At 37.2% G+C, this 20,269-nt stretch overlaps 1 protein-coding gene across 3 annotated transcripts in view; it reads left to right on the plus strand.

Annotated features, from left to right (window-relative positions):
• Window positions 1-4,901: 4,901 nt before the first annotated feature.
• LOC144977427 (uncharacterized) overlaps window positions 4,902-20,269 on the plus strand; it is an 18,771-nt gene continuing 3,403 nt past the window's right edge. The window contains exons 1-2 of one of the 3 annotated variants that reach the window (XM_078922637.1): window positions 4,902-5,253; window positions 18,951-19,092. In XM_078922637.1, the coding sequence (XP_078778763.1) occupies window positions 18,958-19,092 (135 nt within the window). In that variant the 5' untranslated portion in view covers window positions 4,902-5,253; window positions 18,951-18,957. Of the gene's footprint in view, window positions 5,254-5,290; window positions 5,752-12,820; window positions 13,514-18,950; window positions 19,093-20,269 lie in introns of those variants that run through there. The other 2 variants (XM_078922638.1, XM_078922639.1) reach the window with 2 other exon arrangements.

Raw genomic sequence — 20,269 nt, forward strand, 5'->3', positions numbered from 1 at the left:
TGTGTCTTCTATACCCCTATACCTTTTTTTCCAAGTGCTTTCTGTCTTTGTTCTGTAATGAGATTACTAAGTTTTGTCCTGACCCTGGCCAGAGTCCTTGGCTGGGAGGGACACAGTCGAATGTGGTAGTTATAGTTTTTGGAGATGATATTTTTTCATTGTAAATTGTAAATCATCTCTTTATTATGTACTGTAATTAAAAAAAAAACAAAAAAACATTTGATTTGTAAACATTCGAGTGTATTGCGCTCAGTGGAATCTTGTGTTGGTGTCTGGGTGAGACTTTCAGGTGATCTCAAATTAAGTACACTGATAGTGTGCTCTTGGAGTCTACATCTGTTTCCTATTTGAACAATTCCCCTTTGTCTTACATTTTCCTCAAGTCCTTTTAATTGTACATCTAGAGTGTATTTACTGTCCTATTTTTCCCCTTTTTACTGGCGCTGATATGACCCAAATGTGTTGAAAGTGAAAGCGCAGCAAAACCCTTAAAAACAAGCAAAAACAAAACAATAGTAATCATATTACATACAAAATATTTATAAACAGAAGAAACGAAACCATTGCATTCCGAACTGTACGTGGTTTCATTATATATATATATATATATATATATATATATATATATATATATATATATATATATATATATATATATATATATATAATTTATTCATCTACATTGAGCATGTGATATCTTTTCCTCGAAAGTTGGGTTTGTTACGGAGCAGATTTGTAAGCGAATGTCTCTCGTATTCTACTACTACTACAATGTATCTTTATCATTTAACTGTGTACACGACATGTGATGAACCCATGAAACTGGTAGTGGTATTGTGTCTCGGAATGAAGCGGCTGCCCAAAATTAAAGATAAAATGATCTGAAATTATATATGTGAATTTGGATTTATTCACTGTGGGAAGCTGTATTTATTCAGAAATGCCCACTACCGCGAAAACTCCTTAGAAATACGAATTTTGAATATTTTTCCTCGCAAATCATCTCTCAGTTATGGGTACTGAATTAAAAGTTTTGAATATTTTGTACTTTTTAAACATTTGGGTGTATTCTCCATAGCGGGATTCTTTTCTTGTGACTGGATGTGAATTTTAGGCAATCTCGAAATAAGCACATCAATTATAATATGTTAATTATATATTGTAATGTCATTATAAGATTTTGTGTACCCTCCAGCCTCATCTTCACCCATTTCTGATATGCCGAAAGTTTTTGTACATATTTTATTCTTTCTTTCTCTCTAATCTATTTCTTGAAATGGATTTAATTGGACTTAAAGTTTATTACATATTCATATCTTCACAAAGCAATTAATTGTACAGTGGAGTCCGCTTAATACTAACTCGTTCTGTTGTTACCATTTTAGTCTCATCTACATTCAAGGGAAACAACCTTCAATTCAAAATGAAAATGAGTGATGGGTAAAAGTCCAGTAGCCTCCCTTGTTCACGAAAATTAAGTGCTTTTTTTTTTCAACGACACGTGAATTGCTTTGTATTTTGGTAGTCTGTCACTGTCACTGTATGTTTATTTTTTATTTTAAAAAAAAATAATTTTTTTTTTGGTGAGGGTAGGGAGAGAAGGCAAGACTCACAGTTTATTTTAACGGGACAAAGACTGATTCGTGTTTATTTCAACAAGACTTTGATCAGTTGGCTTAGCCTACTTATAATATAAGAGGGGATTACAAAGGGGCTGGAGCAAAAGTTTCTTTTTAAAACGAGATTTTGTCTTTAACGAGTTTTATCTTATCTGGACTCCACTGTATTCAGTACCACTATCTTTGAATTTTTATGTCTATGATTCATTAATGATTTTTCTCCTTTTTCGTGACCAAGCATTCTTATTCTTACCCCTGCATTATATATATTTTTCCATGTTTCAATAAATCAGTTTATATCTAAAAAACAAAACAAAACAAAGATTATAAACACAGTTGAGTTATTTTCTTTCTTTCTTTCTTTCTTTCTTTCTTTTTATTTCTCCTTCCTTTGTCTTTCTTTCTTTTTATTTCTCTGTCCTTTGTCTTTCTTTCTTTCTTTCTTTCCCATCTTACTCTCTTCTGTGATTTATTCCAAACGGATTAACTCCAGCACGGTTTCCTCGTGACTCCTCGGGGCATACTGGGTGGGGATCCTGACCTCCCATAGCGGGCAGGGAGGTACATACTATAGTCTTCTATCCCCTTATATCTGTTTTCCAACATGCTTTCTGTCTTTGTCTCGGAATGAGATTACTTGGTTTTGTCCTGGCACTGGCCGGAGTCCTAGCTGGGAGGGAAACAGTTAAATGCATAGTTATTGTTTTGGGAGATATTTTTTTTCCTTGTAAATTATCTCTCTGTTATGTATTATTATTTTTATTTTGAATGTATAATGTAAGCATTTGAGTGTGTTCCTCTTTGTTGGATTTTGTGCTTATGTCTGGATGAGACTTATAGGTGATTTCAAAATAAGTACATTGGTGGTATGCTCTTGGAATCTACATCTGATCCCTATTTGTTCTCAATTCCCCTTTGTCTTACTTTCTCTTGAGTGCTTTAATTGTAATTCTAGAACTTTTTACTGTCCCATTTTCTTCCTTTTTACTGGCGCTGATATAACCTAAATGTGTTGCAAGCGCCGTAAAACCCTTAAAAACAAAACAAATCCTCGGGGCATGCAAAACGTTCGAGGAAACCATGACGTCTGATGGGGAAAGGGGGGGGGGGGGGGGGGCAGTGTGGCTCAGCGGTATTGTCTTGTCTTCATACCCGAAAGATACCGAGTTCGAATATCCACCGTTATGTGGCCGCCAGCAAGCCACCCCTCCCTAGCTCAATTTGCGGAGCTGTCCTGTGGCTGACACCTGGGTTATTCCAATCTTCCTTTTGAATGAACCCTAAGACAAATTTCCACAAAGGGTGAATAAAGGGAACTTTATTATTGTTACAATGTGTGTCGGAAAGGGGGGGGGGGGGGTCTAATTGGAAGAGAGGATGAGGTATGGTGATTTCGGGAGGGTGGGGGTTACAGGAATGGAAGTCACAATCTGATTTATTTACTTAGGGAGGTAATTCGATATTATGACGATTCGGGCCGCTCCCGGAGAGTCGGTAAAGCCAGAAAGCTTGAAACATCAACAAAAGAAAAGACTAAGGAGGATAGAAAGAGGGAACTCATTGATAAGTTCCCTCGGAGAGGAAGATCAGACCACTGCACTGGGCCTAGCCTGATCAGAGGGAAGAGAAAGAAGGAGAAAGTCCGTGTTCCACGGTCAGACAATAGTAACAATACAATGAAGGAAAACAAGAATTACAAGCACGATACATTTATTACAGAACCTAAATTATATGTATAAAGTATAACACAAATAGGAACGACACAACTCTACTTTTCATTCATCCTTCTCGTCTCCCTCCTCCTAACATCCACGAATAAGAAATACCACTATATAAAACAGGACTGCTGGAAAGGCGGTATTCTGTTCAGCTGGACGAAACTTACAAGAACTGCCTGTGGTTTCCCGCGCTTTGCTTATATAACGCCAGGTTCGAATCCTGATTGGCTAAAAGAAGTGTTCAGAATGCCTAGCAACTCGAGGGAGATACGGTCAACTCTGGACGTGTTCGGGTTATGTCCTAGCAACCATTGCCAGTCCAGGGCAGGGCATAACAATGTTTACATAGGTCTAGGGAGGTAACTCGAAATGTGTTCCTTGTGTTTTTCGTTTAAAAAAATATATTTCCACCAGTATTGCTTTCCTTAAAATTACGTATGCATGGATATATAGCGGGACTCGGCTACAACGGGGATTTTTTGCTAGTCCCAATATCCCCGTTGTATCCGAGTTCCACTATGAATTTAATGTGGTGCAAGCGCCGTAAAACCCTTACCTTACCGGAGTTACGTCTCCCTACAGAGGTTGAATGTCATGGAACGCCATTTCTCACGCTCAAGGGCCATTACCGAGCAGTCAATTATCTTTTTGCCAGTTGTTGCCTCCACATTTCCTATTCAGGACTTCCTTGGTTTGCCCCGTGCTTTTCTGCCCAGATACTTTTCCATGAAGTTGACGTCACTCAGGTCTTTGTAATTAATTTTAGCCAGTCAATTTGAAGACTAGTTCTCACTAAACTATGTCAACCAGACAATAGATAGAATGAAATTTACGTCACTCAGGTCTTTGTTTTTTATTTTTGCCATCCACGTTTACGAGTAATTCTCACTAAACTGTATTAACTAAACTATAAAAGTTCAAGGTTACACATAGTTTTGTGTGTTGGTCCTTTGTGAGTTCTTAGCCAAGAGCGTACTATCTATATACCAATGTACTTGTCCTTAATTACTTCTAATCTCAACTCATTTTCTTTAGGGAAGTGTGAGGATATTATTAGTTTACGAAGGCTACGGTCTGAGTATGTACGAGTGCTTGAGTAGGAAGGTGCCTATGTCCAGCGCGCTGGAACACGGCGTCGACTGTATAGCTCAATATTAGAACACTTTTTTTTTTTTTGGGGGGGGGGGGGGACTAATTACAGGGTGTGTTTGGTTGTGTTCGTGTGTAGTTTGGAAAAGTCTATAGATAGAATGAAGTTGACGTCAATCTTGTCTTTACCATCCGCGGTTATGAGTAATTCTCACTAAACTGTATTAATTCGACTGTAAGCGTTTAGGGTTTCACATAGTTTTGTGTGTTGATCCGTTAACTTCCGGATGGCAATGTTGTGAGCTTCTTAGCCAAGCGCATTCTATTTATATATAGTTTATATAACTTCACTCTGCCCTTATTGTGTAGGCTGTGTGTTCGATTGGACTTAGAGCCCAGTATCAATGGGAGCGTTTTCGTCCAACCAGGTCATCAATCACATAATTTGTTGCTGTCCAACGATTGGATATTTCTTAACAAATGTGAACGCGCTGCTTTGTTTATGAAAGTTGTAAACATACCCGTGTGTCAAGCTGAACAAAATGACCAATCGTGATGATTTTAGATATTTTAAAAACTGTGAACACTTTTCAATGTGAACACGCTGCTTTGTTTATGAAAGTTGTAAACATACCCGTGTGTCAAGCTGAACAAAATGACCAATCGTGATGATTTTAGATATTTTAAAGACTGTGAACACTTTTCACTATACTATATGGATCACTTTGAGCACACTTTGCAATGCGACCAATGACCTCGAGCACATGGAAAGTTAATACTGACCATGCCCATTGAAAAGGAAGGCGATCAACGCGTCCTACGTTACGGTATGTATGGAATAACTTACGTCTTATGTTTGTTTCATGGCGGCATGTAAAGGTTTAGTTTATATCGACGTGTACTTAGCAGGCAGGTCTATTTACCCACATTTTCATGGGCTCATTTTGTTTTATACATACTCAAACAAAGGCAAAATATTGTCCATAACAGCAGTGTTAAATCAAGCCCATAATGGGAGCCATCTTTATTCATGTTTTCGTCCAACCGAGTCATCAAACACGTTATTTGTAGCTATCTAACTATTGGATATTTCTTAACAAATGTGAACACGCTGCTTTGTTTACAAAAGTTATAAACATACCCATGTGTCAAGCTGAATAAAATGACCAATCGTGATGTTAGATATTTTAAAAACTGTGAACACTTTTCACTAAACTATATGGATCACTTTGAGCACATATTCCAATGTGACCAATGACCTCGAGCACATGGAAATGTAATATTGACCATGCCCATTGAAGGCGATCAACGCTTCGCACGTTACGGTATGTATGGAATTCGAATAACTTGCGTCTTATGTTTGTTTCATGGCAGCACTTAACGGTTTATATCGACATATGTGACCTTTCGTCTGAAAACGGTATTAAGTCGGGATGATTAAGATGCGGAAAATTGAATTTGTATCCAGAAATATCAGACTTAAGTTGAGATTGTTTGCTTTATAGAGGAGAAGGAATATCATATTTTACTGTGCTAAATACCAACGTTTTATATTTTTGACCAGTTTAACTATAATTTGACTTTTTAGCATCTGGTCCATCCCGACATAATACCGTTTTGAGACGATGGGTCACATATACTTATATGCAGTATGCAGGTCTATTTACCCACATTTTCATGGGCTCATTTTGTTTTATACTATACATACTCAAACAAAGGCAAAATATTGTCCATTACAGCCCATAATTCTGCTTCGTTATCAGACCTGCAAATATGTGGCACGTCGGTTTTCTATCCATGTGCACGTATAATGATAAATAATAAAACAAGAAATAATAAATTCCCTTTATTCATCCCCAAGGGGAAATTTGTCATTCAGGTCTATTCCAAGGTAAGTCTGGAATAACCCAGGCGTCAGCCGCAGTGCAGCTCCGCAAAGTGAGCTAGGGGCTAGGTGACTTGCTCAAGGCCACATAACGAGGCGGGTAGTCGAACTCGGCACCTTTTGGGTACGAAGGAAGGACCGTACCGCTGTTTTTTGCCATCCATGTTTATGTAATTCTCACTAAACTGTATTAACTTACTCAACCCCAATACCGACTATATCCGTAGTTTACCAGGGTTACTTTTACCCCATGCCTATTATTACATTTTATGAGACAAATTATAGCCTCAGTATTAAAGCTAATGTTTTAAATTTTTACATATTAATGATAGTTGAATAAAAATATCTATACATGCTCATTTTTAAGACATTGTTTTTCCAATTTTGAAAAGTATCAAAAATCTCTAGGATTGAGGGAGTTAACCAGACTATAAACGTTCAAGGTTACACATAGTTGTGTGTGTTGGTCCGTTATACTTCCGGATGGCAATGTTGTGAGTTTCTTAGCCTGTGTATACTATCTATCGATAGAATGGAGTTGACGTCACTCGGGTCTTTGTTATTGTTTTTTTTTTTGCCATCCACGTTTATGAGTAATTCTCACTTAAGTATTATCCAGACTATAAAAGTTCATAGTCACACTGAGTAATGTGTGTTGGTCCGTTATACTTTCGGATGGCAATGTTGTGAGCTTCTTAGCCAACGCATACTATCTAAAGAAAGAACGAAAATGACGTCACCCAGCTCTTTGTTATTGTTTTTAGCCAACCATTTGACGAATTATTATCACTAAATTGTATCAATCAGACTATAATCGTTTAAGGTTACACATAGTTTTGTATGTTGGAACGTTATATATGGCTGGCGGATGTCGTGAGCTTTTTAGCTGAACGCATAGAATACCTATTTGTCCGAAGGAGAGTGTCACTGTCATGCCACAAGATCACATAGCCTCAATATCGTTGTAGGCCTTCAACGCCATTAGGCCCACCGAACCGAATTTATCTAATCCCAGTTGCTCCAGCGTGAAACTGACAATAGCAATTGCTTGCTACCATTTGGATAGGACGCTAGTCTATGGCAGCTTTTAGACTAGGTATAGGTAGAACGAAGTTGACGTCACTCGGGTCTTTGTTAATGTGTTTTCCCATCCGCGTTTATGAGTAATTCTCACTAAACTGTATTAACGAGACTAAACGTTCAAGGTCACACATAGTTTTGTGCGTTGTTCCGTTATAGATAGAATGCGCTTGGCCAAGGAGTTCACAACATTGCCATCCGGAAGTATAACAGACCAACACACAAACTCTGTGTAACCATGAACTTTTATAGACTGGTTAATACAGTTTAGTGAGAACAACTCACAAACGCGGATGGCAAAAAACAATAACAAAGGCCTGAGTGACGTCATCTGCATACTATCTATAGATAGTTCGAAGATGACGTCACTCAGGCCTTTGTTATTGTTTTTGCCATCCGCGTTTGTGAGTTGTTCTCACTAAACGTTCATGGTTACACAGAGTTTGTGTGTTGGTCCGTTATACTTCCGGATGGCAATGTTGTGAACTCCTTGGCCAAGCGCATTCTATCTATAGGTCACCTTTATCTAGCCATCTTCGTTATGTTACGAAGGCCACGCCTTTATACGCTCACGTTTATCGATCGATGTTTTCAGTTGCTTGGCTGTGTCCGTGTCATAAATTGAATCGGGCTGGTGTCAGCGTGCTGATGACAGGAAACTGAAACCCCACATTTGTGACCCATCGTCTCTAAACGGTATTATGTCGGGATGACTTGGGTGCAAAAAAAAAATAATTTATTGACAAAAATATGAAACAAGGGGTTTGTTTCGATTTGTTATGTTAGAGAATGAAGACAATTTCTCACCATGCAAAAGCTCAAAAATTGGTATTTACTATCAATTTAATTCTAAAGTCACTTTTCGGGGTCCAATTCATTCCGACATAATACCGTTTCGAGACGAAGGGTCACATTTAATGTGTGCTGCTCCGTCGTGTTAATCTGGTATAGATGGAATGAAGTTGACGTCACTCAGGTCTTTGTTATTGCTTTTTGCAATCCGCGTTTATGAGTAATACGCTTCAACAGTCGTAACGTCACTTCCCTCGTAATGACGCATGGTAACTTAGTAACTGGCTCTAAACTATTGGAACAATGGCGGACGCCCTTATGAAATATTTCTCCGACGAGCATAAAAGCGTATCCAGAGGGAAAAAAAACAAAACATTATAAATCTGATCATGTTTTGAATTTTACACATTCTGATCACAAGACATATAAAAAGTTCTAGCCAGCATGAAGAATAAAAGTACAGATTTTCTTTTTTTAGAACCACGATGGCCGCCGTAGCTGGGCGACGTGGCATCAGACTATTGAATCCAATTCTCTCTGAACTGTATTAACCAGACGATAGATAGTATGCGTTTGGCTAAGAAGCTCACAACAATGCCATCCGGAAATATAACGGACCAATACACAAAACTGTGTATAACCTTGAACGTTTATAGTCTGGTTAATACAGTTTAGTGAGAATTACTCATAAACGCGGATGGCAAAAAAAACAACAAAAAAAAAAAAAAAAAAAAAAAAAAAAACAAAACCAAAAAAAAAAAAAAAAAAAAAACAAAAAAAAAAAAACAACTACAAAAGCCGAGTGACGTCAACTTCGAACTATCGAAAAACGTTCAAGGTTACACATAGTTTTGTGTGTTGGTCCGTTATACTTCCGGATGGCAATGTTGTGAGTTTCTTAGCCAAGCGCATACTATCTATTTACGACAGACAAAATCAAATCCAAGTTGGTAGATGATGTTAGATCGGCTACTTATATTGTTACTGTTTCATTCCCCAAAGATGGGACCCTTACAATGTTTGGTTTGAGAGTATTTCCATTACAACAATGAGCCCATAACAATTTGGGTCACAGACCTGCAATCAAGTACGTTGGTTCGAGAGTATTTTCATTGAACAATAAGCCCATAATAATTTTGGTTACCAGGCCTGCCAAAAAAAAATAAAAAAAATCAAACGTAGGTTTAAGATACAGATCCGAACAAGTGTGTATGAAAGTTGCCAGCCAAAGCAAGAAAGAAAAATACAAGAAAATAACGATCCCAAAAAATCAGTCTACATCGACTGGGGATCGAACCTCAGACCTTCTGATTAATTAATGGTGAGACGTGCTACGATTACACCACAGAGGTTCCCGACAGTTGGGACAATTTTAATACCTATATCCTTCACAAGGGTACGCATTTTAAGCTGTGAACCATCGCCTGCATCAAACAACACATGATACATTGAACACGAGAGAACGAGGACGAAGACATTTGAGTTGCTCCATTTTAAAATTAAGAAATTAAGGAGCGGGCACCGGTGTAAGATAAAGATCTGGACAAGCGTGTATGAAACTGCCAGACAAAGGAAAAGATAAAAATACAAGAAAATAAAACCATCCCAAAAAATCAGTCGACCTCGACTGGGGATCGAACCTCAGGCCTTCTGATTACCGGTCTTCGGAGGAAGACGTTTTTGGGATGTTTTTTTTTCCTTGTTTTTTTTTTCTTTATTTCTTGCTTCATCTGACACCTTTCATACACACTTGTTCAGATCTTTATCTTACACCAGTGCCTGCTCCCTCGTGTCTCACATAAAAAAAAATCCTTCTGAAGTCAATTCTAATTATCTAAATACTAACGAAAGAGTGAAAATGGAGAGGCTTCGAATGGGAACAAAACAGACAATGGACGTTTCGGTACAAACCCTTCGTCAGCACAACAATACACAAATTAACGTGGAAAACAAATAATATATAATGCAAAATAACTTGTATCGTCTGTACTCAATGGTGGTTGCAATGAAACGTGAAAACGTGAAACCCAGGGGACGGACAGCATGGTACTGTGCAGCGGTATGTTCTTTGCTTGGTACCCAATAGTACCGAATTCATTCGACTCCCCGCCTCGTTGTGGTTGGTGTGGCCTTGCGCAAGTCACAACTTCCAATTGTTTTTGTTTTTAAGGGTTTTACGGCGCTTGCAACACATTTATGTTATATCAGCGCCAGTAAAAAAGGAAGAAAATGGGATAGTAAAAAGTTATAGAATTACAATTAAAGCACCAGAGAATAAGTAAGACAAAGGGGAACTGGGAACAAATAGGGATCAGATGTAAATTCCAAGAACATACCACCTATGTACTTAGTTTGATATCACCTATAAGTCTCATCCGGACTCAAGCACAAATTCCAACAAAGAGGAATACACTCAAATGCTTACATTATACATTCAAAATAACAAATATAATAATACATAACAGATTTACAATTTAAAAAATATCATCTCCGAAAACAATAACTATGCATTTGACCAGTGGCGTGGCATAATAATAATAATAATAATAATAATAATAATAATAATAATAATAATAATAATAATAATAATAATAATAATAATAATAATAAATAATAATAATAATAATAATAATAATAATAATAATAATAATAATGCTGAAAAGTTATATAGCGCTATAACTCCGAGACACCAGACTCTAAGCGCTTAAATTACAAATTACTTTGGCTGAAAAACATAATCATTTACACACACAAGCACACACACACACACACACACACACACACACAAACCAAACATAATATCTTGCTTCTCATACCATCTACTAAAATCGAAACAGATTTGTTTTAAGCGAACGTTTAAAAATAGACAAAGATTCTTTTTCACGAATGCTCTGCGGTCAGGCGTTCCAAATAGAGGGTCCGAAATGAGAAAAGGATCTCATTCCAGAATTTTTCCAAATTCGAGGGACAAATAGTTTTGTGGAATCACTGGCCGAACGTAAGGGGCGGGGTTTTGAATATCTTTCAATTAGTTCCTAAAGGTAGGAAGGGGCAGTACCTTCAAGACAACGATACACTAAAACACAAGCTTTGAATTTAATCCTTTTCTCAACAGGCAGCCAATGCAGGTCATGAAGTAGAGGTCCGGCACAGTCGCACCTACGCTTCATGAATACTAGTCTGGCAGCGCTGTTTTGGACAATCTGAAGACGTCTCAGATTGTATTGCGAAACGCCAAACAACAGATCATTACAATAATCCAATTTCGATAGTACGAGGGACACAACCAGGTGCTTGGTCATATCCTCAGATATGAACCGTCTAATGGACGCAATCTTTTTTAGTTGGAAAAAGAGAGATCTAACCAAATTATTAACCTGATGCTCCATCGACAGTCCAGAGTCTAAGAATGTGCCAAGGTTTTTCACTTTATCAACAATTTGAATGGAGGCATCCTCCAACTTCAAATCTGTTTCACTTTTCCACTTCCTGTTTCCCACATACAGCACCTCCGTCTTATCATCATTCAGTTTCAGTCTGTTCTCATTCATCCATTTCTGAACACTTTGGATACAATTTTTACTATTGGCGGATACTTCTTGTAAATTTCTCGTATTGGAAACGCAGTACAATTGCGTATCATCAGCGTATTGATGGTAAGACAGACCGAAACTTCTGATGATTTTAGACAGAGGGCCAACGTACAGAACAAAAAGAAGGAGTCCAAGTACTGAACCCCACAATCAAGAAAGATTTCCTCAGATCTATATTCATCCACCGTAATAATCTGTTTACGATTAAAGAAATATGGCCTAAACCAATCAAGCGCTGCACCAGACACGCCATAAGTAATTTCAAGACGTTTGAGAAGAAGATTGTGATCAATAGTATCAAAAGCAGACGATATGTCAAGCAAATTGAGCAAAGAACATGAACCATTGTCTATAACAGAGAGCATGCTTACAGTTTAGGGTGGTGCCAGAATCAGAGGAAAATGACTTAAAACATTCTATGTTTAAGTTGTAAATATAAAAGAAAAAAAAATTAAAGAAAAGACTTACTCAAATAAGTAAGAGGCGGTATATACCATTTCTCAGTTGTATTATTATTTTCAAAAAATGCTGTAATCCATTTTTACAAGGTGGACCAGGTGCCAGGCACCAAATCAACCAATGTAGCCATGCTCCTGCATTTGACTGTTTCCCTCCCAGTCAGGACTCCGGCCAGGGCCAGGACAAAACCAAGTTATCTCATTCCAAGACAAAGACAGAAAGCATGTTGGAAAACAGATATAGGGGGATAGAAGATATGGTAAGTGCCTCCCTTCCCACTATGGGAGGTCAGGAACCCCACCCAGTGTCACAAGTTCCTATCTCACTTTACAGCGGTGCACTGCGACTAACCCATGGACTACTCAAATCTTCCTTTGTAGTAGACCCAGGGTGAAAAAGGCAATGATGATGATGATGTAATAGACCAAAAAAATGACAATAAATACATCCCCCTTCGGGATGAATAAAGGGACTTTTTTTTTCTATTTCACTTTTATTTTTAAACCGATTTTTAAAAAAATATTTCAACCGGATTTGCATTTAAGCGACGTGCACTAAAGCGGTCATCGATTTGATATTATTTGTGGTAGGTAATAGTTCCCCAGGGCTTGGTTATTTCCCGCTAGCCTTGAAAATCAAATCAACTGGGCGTATCAACAGTACAATCTAGGGGCTATAAACACATGTGAGGCATGCAGTGGACTACATAGTTAAAGTGATACTAGGCTTCTAGACTAGAAGCTGTGGACTGTAAAGTGTAATAAACAAAAATGAATATAAAAGCTTAAAAAAAAATAAAAAAAAGGAACAAAATACCAAATACGAAACGTTTCGGGCTCAAAACCCTTCTTCAGCCAACAACAACAACACCACCAACAACAACAAAAAAAAAAAAAAAAGCAAAACAAAAAACAAAAAAAACAACAACAAAACAAAAAAGACATAAATACATTACTAAATTCCTGATAGACGACAGAGATATTTTGTAGGACTTCTCTGTAGAATAATGTCTTTATGTCTTTATTGTTTTTCGTTTTTTTTGCAGTTGTTTTTTTCTTGTTGTTGACTGAAAAGAGCCTTGAGCCCAAAATGTTCCGTGTTTGGTATTTTGTTCTTTTTTGAAGCTGTACTGTTAATAACAGTGTTCTATTCATTTTTGTTTATTACTGAATTCATATTATTTGCTACGATCCTGTAACACCAAATCTTTCCGTTGTCATTAACATTGTTGTTGTTGTTGTTGTTGTTGTTCCGATGATCCATTGGTTCAGGATTCAGGTAAGTTGTTAGTTTTTCAAAATTGCACGTTAGATCGATATGATGTTGGTGATACCTTTCAAAATACACTCAAATGTGACCCATCGTCTCAAAACGGTATTATGTCGGAACGAACCAGATTCTTAAAAGCCGAAGTAAATGTTAAACTGGTTAAAAATAGAAATTGTTGGCATTAGCACCTTAAAATATGGTTGTCATTCTCCTCAATAAATCATATAAACTCAACACAAATCTGATATTTCTGGCTATAAATTCAATTTTCAACATCTTAACCAACCCGACTTAATACCGTTTTGAGACGAAGGGTCGCAAATGTGCTCAACACGACGTGCACTATATGCAGGTCTGATAACCTGGGTCGTGTTAAATGTGTCGTATTGGAGAATATTTTGTTTTAATTTGAAAGTATTTCCATTGTAACAATGAGACCATAACGGTTATGTGCGTCTATGTGGTCTTGTGGTATGACACTCGCTTTCGGATCGGAAGGTCCTGGGTTCGAGTCTCGCTCGACGCATAGTTGAGTCTTGGAAAAGGCTCTTCATTCACATTCTCATACCGTACTCAGGTATAAAATGAGTACCTGGCCGTTAACAGCGTTGTCTCTGTCAGAAAAAATTGTAATGTCGCCTAAAAAGCGTCATGTCCCGTCTTACATGCTAAATGTTGCTGTTGGCTAGAGTCCCCTTAAAAACCGCTTTGAGCACGTTTAGTGGATATTGGTCTATATAAAAGCTAAATTTTTGTAAACAACAAAAAAAAAACCCCAAAAAACCCCCAAAACAATTTGGGTTATCAGACCTGCAAATAAGAACACGTCGTCTCGACAATTATGAACAAAAATATATAATATAACAGCTTAGAAAAATAGCAAAAGACCACACATGGAGCTCAACATACAGGAGTACCTGGCTACAGACAGTAACGGACATTGTACAAGTGTTAGTGTTAATAAAAAAAAAGGATGTCGAACAAGCGACTGGTACCCGTATGATGTAGAAATTATAATATTATGACTCCCTATAGATAGAATGCGCTTGGCCAAGGAGTTCACAACATTGCCATCCGGAAGTATAACGGACCAACACACAAACTCTGTGTAACCATGAACTTTTATAGTCTGGTTAATACAGTTTAGTGAGAACAACTCACAAACGCGGATGGCAAAAACAATAACAAAGGCCTGAGTGACGTCATCTGCATACTATCTATATTCTGCTGGGTGAATAATTGAAACACTGTGAAGCGGTTTATCCGTGGATATGCACGCTGTATAAATGTTGAGAATTTATCTATTTATATATAGATAGTTCGAAGATGACGTCACTCAGGTCTTTGTTATTGTTTTTTGTCATCCGCGTTTATGAGTAATGCTCAATGAACTGTATTAACCCGACTATAAACGTCCATGGATACACACAGTTTTGTGTGTTGGTCCATTATACTTCCGGATGGCAATGTTATGAGCTTCTTAGCCAAGCGCATACTATCTATATTTTTAAGTCGTTAAAGGGTGCGCAATCGACCTTTCAAAACAATGGCAAACAAACTCAATCAGATGAGATTATCTTTCCTCGATCATTTGATCTATCTATTGTTGTTTATTTTGTCTAGCATTTCTTCAGTAACTTAAGCATGCGTTAACCCTTTCCTTTCCTTACCAGCCATTTTCAGAATTATCCTCCAAATTTCACACCTACCCAACACAAAAATAGTTTTTTTCTTCTTACTCAAACACAAAAGCAACAACAAATACGTTCTATGCATAATATTGATTGATCGGCAAAATGAACTCTACAACGTATTGTCACGTTTTTATAGCTATAATAAAACATTTGTCTTTTGGCGCTTAGAGCCTGTGACAACGGGGTAAAGCACTATATAAATGCCATTTATTATTATTATTATTATTATATGACCTTAATGTGTTGCAAGCGCCGTAAAACCCTTAAAAAAAAAGAACAACAACAAAAAAACAAACAAAACGCAACAAAACATTTGTCTTTAAATTGTGTGATTTACAAAAGAAATCTGATAAAATTGCTGGTTGGATCGTAACGAATGTCACGATTTTCCTATGATTGGTAAGGGGAGGGTTAAGAAATCGATAACGACACGATTACTACACGGTGTTTACACAAAGGTTGCTGTTAGCACGCATTATACATTTCACATTTATAAAGGTACCGTCTCGTCTAGCAACACGCTGGGACTATTTTATCATTTATTATTTCATCCTATTTGTGGGGACCGTTAGGACCAAATATCATAAGAATTGTGCAAATGTTGGTAAAAGCACGAAACTTTGCATAATGAAACTTCTTACTTATAACAAAGAATGATTTTTGATATAGAACCACTCTGAGAGAGTTTCTGGTTAAAAACAAGAGCTCGCCGAAAAACGGAAAAATTGTGGTATAAAATAAAATGGGCAACTAAAGTATTGAGAACGCCGTATTGTTTACATTTCTGTTCGCTGCGCTTTGCGAATCGGACAAACGACTTTATTTTTTGTCACACACCTCTTCTCGATCAATTATTATTGTTTAGTTTAAGGAATTATTCCATCTTCATATAGGAAAATCATCACATTCTTTACGATACACCCAACATTATTCTTATTCAAATTTCTTTATTATATCATAAAAGTTAAAGAAAATGAAAAGTATGTTCTAGAGCATGTTTTGCTAAAGAAATTATTTATCACAAGATTTTACTGCTATTATGTCAGAGTGATAAAAACATGTATTTTTGTTTTAGTTTGGTGTGAAGTGTTGGCGAAAATCTTGAAACATGGCTGGTAAGGAGAGGGTTAATTCGACACAAGTGCTTTGTTATCAAGCGAACGATTCTGTTTGTTTACATTTCGACTTACCGATCACGTGTTCAATTTTTTCTCGCGTCCTCTCGTCTAATCTCGTCACTCCGGAATAGGAAGAGGAGGCGGAGCTTATATGATATAACGCAATGAAAGTTCTGTCCGATGACGGGTGGGGGGATATCACCTCTCCAAAACTTACCTTATTATATGAGATCTTGAGATTCTTATCCAATCATCAATTGCTCGTTTGACAGTTCGCTTGTGTACAGTTAGGAGACCATCTCTTGATTTACGGGCAGGCGGCTTTGCGTAAAGGCGGTGAGTGTTGTATACATCAAAGAGTACCGCTGACCGATGGGCAAATAGTGGTTGTGTAACCCAAAAGCCCTGCCGACTCGACTGCAAGGTCTTGTATGTAATAGTTGCGTCACCATCTCAACGCTCAGGAATTAATTAGTGAGACAGGACTCTCAGTATATATATATTCAAAAAACAAACAAACAACGCTTTTGAATCACACGAGATACATCAGTGTGCTCGTCGCATTGAGAATTGAAAAATGAGATATAAATCAAGAAAATCGACCGGAAAATAAAGAAATTATCATTAAATTTTAAAAAATTGAGCAATATTTTTTTCAAAATCAAGCTACTAGAAAAATTTTTTATTTCTAAACCTATTTTTGTGAAACAAAGATAAATGTTCTCCTTTTTGCAAGCTGATTCAAACAATGTGGTTTTCAAATTTATCGTATACGTAATCATTTGGAAGCTCCCGAGAAAGGTATTTTTGTGTAATCTCTTTCACACACACGCGCGCCCACACACACACACACACACACACACACACACACACAAACATACACAAACAATACACATCCCTGGTCATCTATTGCCTATATTATTAATGTTAATATATACATCCCATGCTGATTGTCACTACCCCCTCCCACCCCGCAACCATTTCCACCATCCAAGTACCAGCGGCCTTTTCTCTTTGATTTCGTATCATGGTCTACCCGAAGCCCAATACCTCGGTCGTTTGTGGGTCAAACCCCCCCTTTCCCCCCCCCCTCCCCCACCTTCCCCCGTCATCAATTTATAATTTTCTCTCTGTATAGAGCGCCACTTGCACAATTATATACTATTGAATGACACTGACCTTGCCCTCTCCTCTAACACAAGCCAACAGCAACCCAAGCTATCCTCTATCACGTGACCTTAGATCCGATGCTGCATACCGCTTGAGAGTCTTCCCTATCCAGATCTCGTTCATGGTCACGTGAGAAGGCTATATCCGTTCGGGTTCGGCGTTCGGCGTCTCGTTCGGCCCGATTTCGTTAAAAGCCTATTAACTCACTCAACCCTAACACCGACTACGGTATATCCGTAGTTTACCCGGGTTACTTTTACCTCATGCATATTTATTACATTTTTTCTGAGACAAAATTATAGGCGTTTTATCAAAGCTGATGTTTTTAGTTTTTACATGTTAATGGTAGTTGAATAAAACTATCTATTGTATGTACATGCTCTTTTTAATACATTTTTTCCAATTTTGAAAAGTAGCAAAAGCCTCAAGGATTGAGTGAGTTAACCCTCTTCTTACCAACCGTAGGAAAATTTTCACATTCGTTACGATCCAACCAGCACTTTTATCATTCAGATTTTCTTTTGTAAATCACACAGTTTAAAGAAAAATGTTTTATAATAGCTATAAAAACACGACACTCTGTTGCAGAATTCATTTTGCTGATCGATATTATGCATAGAATGTAAATTGTTGTTGATTTTCTATTTAAGAAGGAAAAATCTTTTGTATTGGGTTGGTGTGAAATTTTGGGGAAAATTCTGAAAATGGCTGGTAAGGAAAGGGTTAACATTCTTCTTTCCAACAATAGATAGTATGCGCTTGGCAAAGAAACTCACAACATTGCTATCCGGAAGTACAACGGACCAACACACAAAATTGCGTGTAACTTTGAACGTTTATAGTATGGTTCAAACAGTTTAGTAAGATTTACTCATGAACGCGGATGGCAAAAAAAAAAAAAAAAAAACAAAACAAAAAAACAATAACAAAGACATGAGTGACGTCAACTTAGAACTATATATAGGAAAATCGTCACATTCGTCACGATACAACCAACATTTTCTGACTCAGATTTGTTTTTTAAATTACAATATTTAAAGAAAAGGTGTTGTTATATTTACAAGAACTTAATACTGTTTTGTAAAGCTTGTTTTGATCTACAAAATTATGTATATATATATATAGCATGCACTTTGTGCGCTTAAATTTAAGTTTAAAAATTCAATTTTATGTGTTGGATAGGTATGATATTTGAGTAAAAGTTTTGAGAATCGGTAAAAAAAAAAAGAGTTAATGTTTTTTATTGTTATTATTATTGGCTGAAGAAGGGGTTTGAGTCCGAAACGTTCTATGTTTTGGTATTTTTTATTTATTTTTTTTTTTTTAGAAGTTGTTATATTTATTTTTTTGAAATTCAATACTTTTAGCAATATCATTCGATATTGGTTACTTATTTTTGGGATAAATTAAACTGCCGGATTTGAATTTTCTTTTTGTGATATTATTTGACTTGAAACTGGACAGAGTCAGCATGGGTGTGGTCAAGGGTGTCCAGCTATTTCTCCCGGAGACGTGGCCGGCCTGTATCCTCTTCGTCTTCCACGCTCCACTTTTGTTTCTAGTCGTCAACTTGTCACGCTTGCCTCTAATGGAGTCCTTCTTCCAGGTAAATAATATATTATGTAGGTTGTTGTCATCATGTCATCGTCATCGTCATCATCATCATCATCATCATCATCATCATCATCATCATCATCATCATCATCATCAACAGCATCATCATCATCATCATCATCAACAGCATCATCATCTTCTTTGTCATCATCATCTTCTTTGTCATCATCATCATCATCATCATCATCATCATCATCATCATCATCATCATCATCATCATCATCATCATCATCATTATCATCTTCATCATCATCATTATCATCATCAACAGCATCATCATCATCATCATCATCATCATCATCATCATCATCATCATCATCATCATCATCATCATCATCACCTCTTTCCCCACTCTCTTCATTCCATGGCCTAAGAACCTCGATTGTCTCCGTCTTCTTCTGGCAAAATATATTTCTGATATCTCCAGCCAATTAAAACATTAGTAAATCACGTGACTCCGAGCGTAGCCATCGTAAAGTTATAGATAGTTCGAAGATGACGTCACTCAGGTCTTTGTTATTGTTTTTTGCCATCCGCGTTTATGAGTAATGCTCACTGAACTGTATTAACCTGACTATAAACGTTCATGGATACACACAGTTTTGTGTGTTGGTCCGTTATACTTCCGGATGGCAATGTTATGAGCTTCTTAGCCAAGCGCATACTATCTATAGCCTGACACAGACCAAAAAATGACCTCAAAAATGCCAGTCTTTTGGCACAAAAGAAAACAAATCGTGAGTTGTATTCAATAGTTCAACCAATGAAATAACTTGTTTCCTTGAGCTCTACTAACGACAACTTACTGGACGCTACACAAACCTAGAAAAAGACGTCAAACTGCCAGTCCAAGAGGGTTCTAGTGTCAGACTTTATGTTAACGATGGCTACGCTTCGAGGCTTAATGATTTGGTGTCTCCTCTTCTCACAAAAGTCAAGCAATTTTAACCCTCTCCATACCAACTATAGGAAAATCGTCACGTTCGTTACGATACAGCCAACATTTTTCTTTTTCAAATATCTTTTGTACATCATAAACTCATAAACTTTAAAGAAAATGAACACTGTTTTGTAGAGCATGTTTTGCTAAAGAAATTGGATTCAGTAGTCTGATGTCACGCCGCCCAGCAACGGCAGCCATCTTGGTTCTAAACAAAGAAAATCATTAC

The sequence above is a fragment of the Berghia stephanieae genome, chromosome 7, assembly GCF_034508935.2.
Source record: "Berghia stephanieae isolate SIO BIC M18660-M18661 chromosome 7, UCSD_Bste_1.3, whole genome shotgun sequence".
Taxonomy (NCBI): domain Eukaryota; kingdom Metazoa; phylum Mollusca; class Gastropoda; order Nudibranchia; family Aeolidiidae; genus Berghia; species Berghia stephanieae.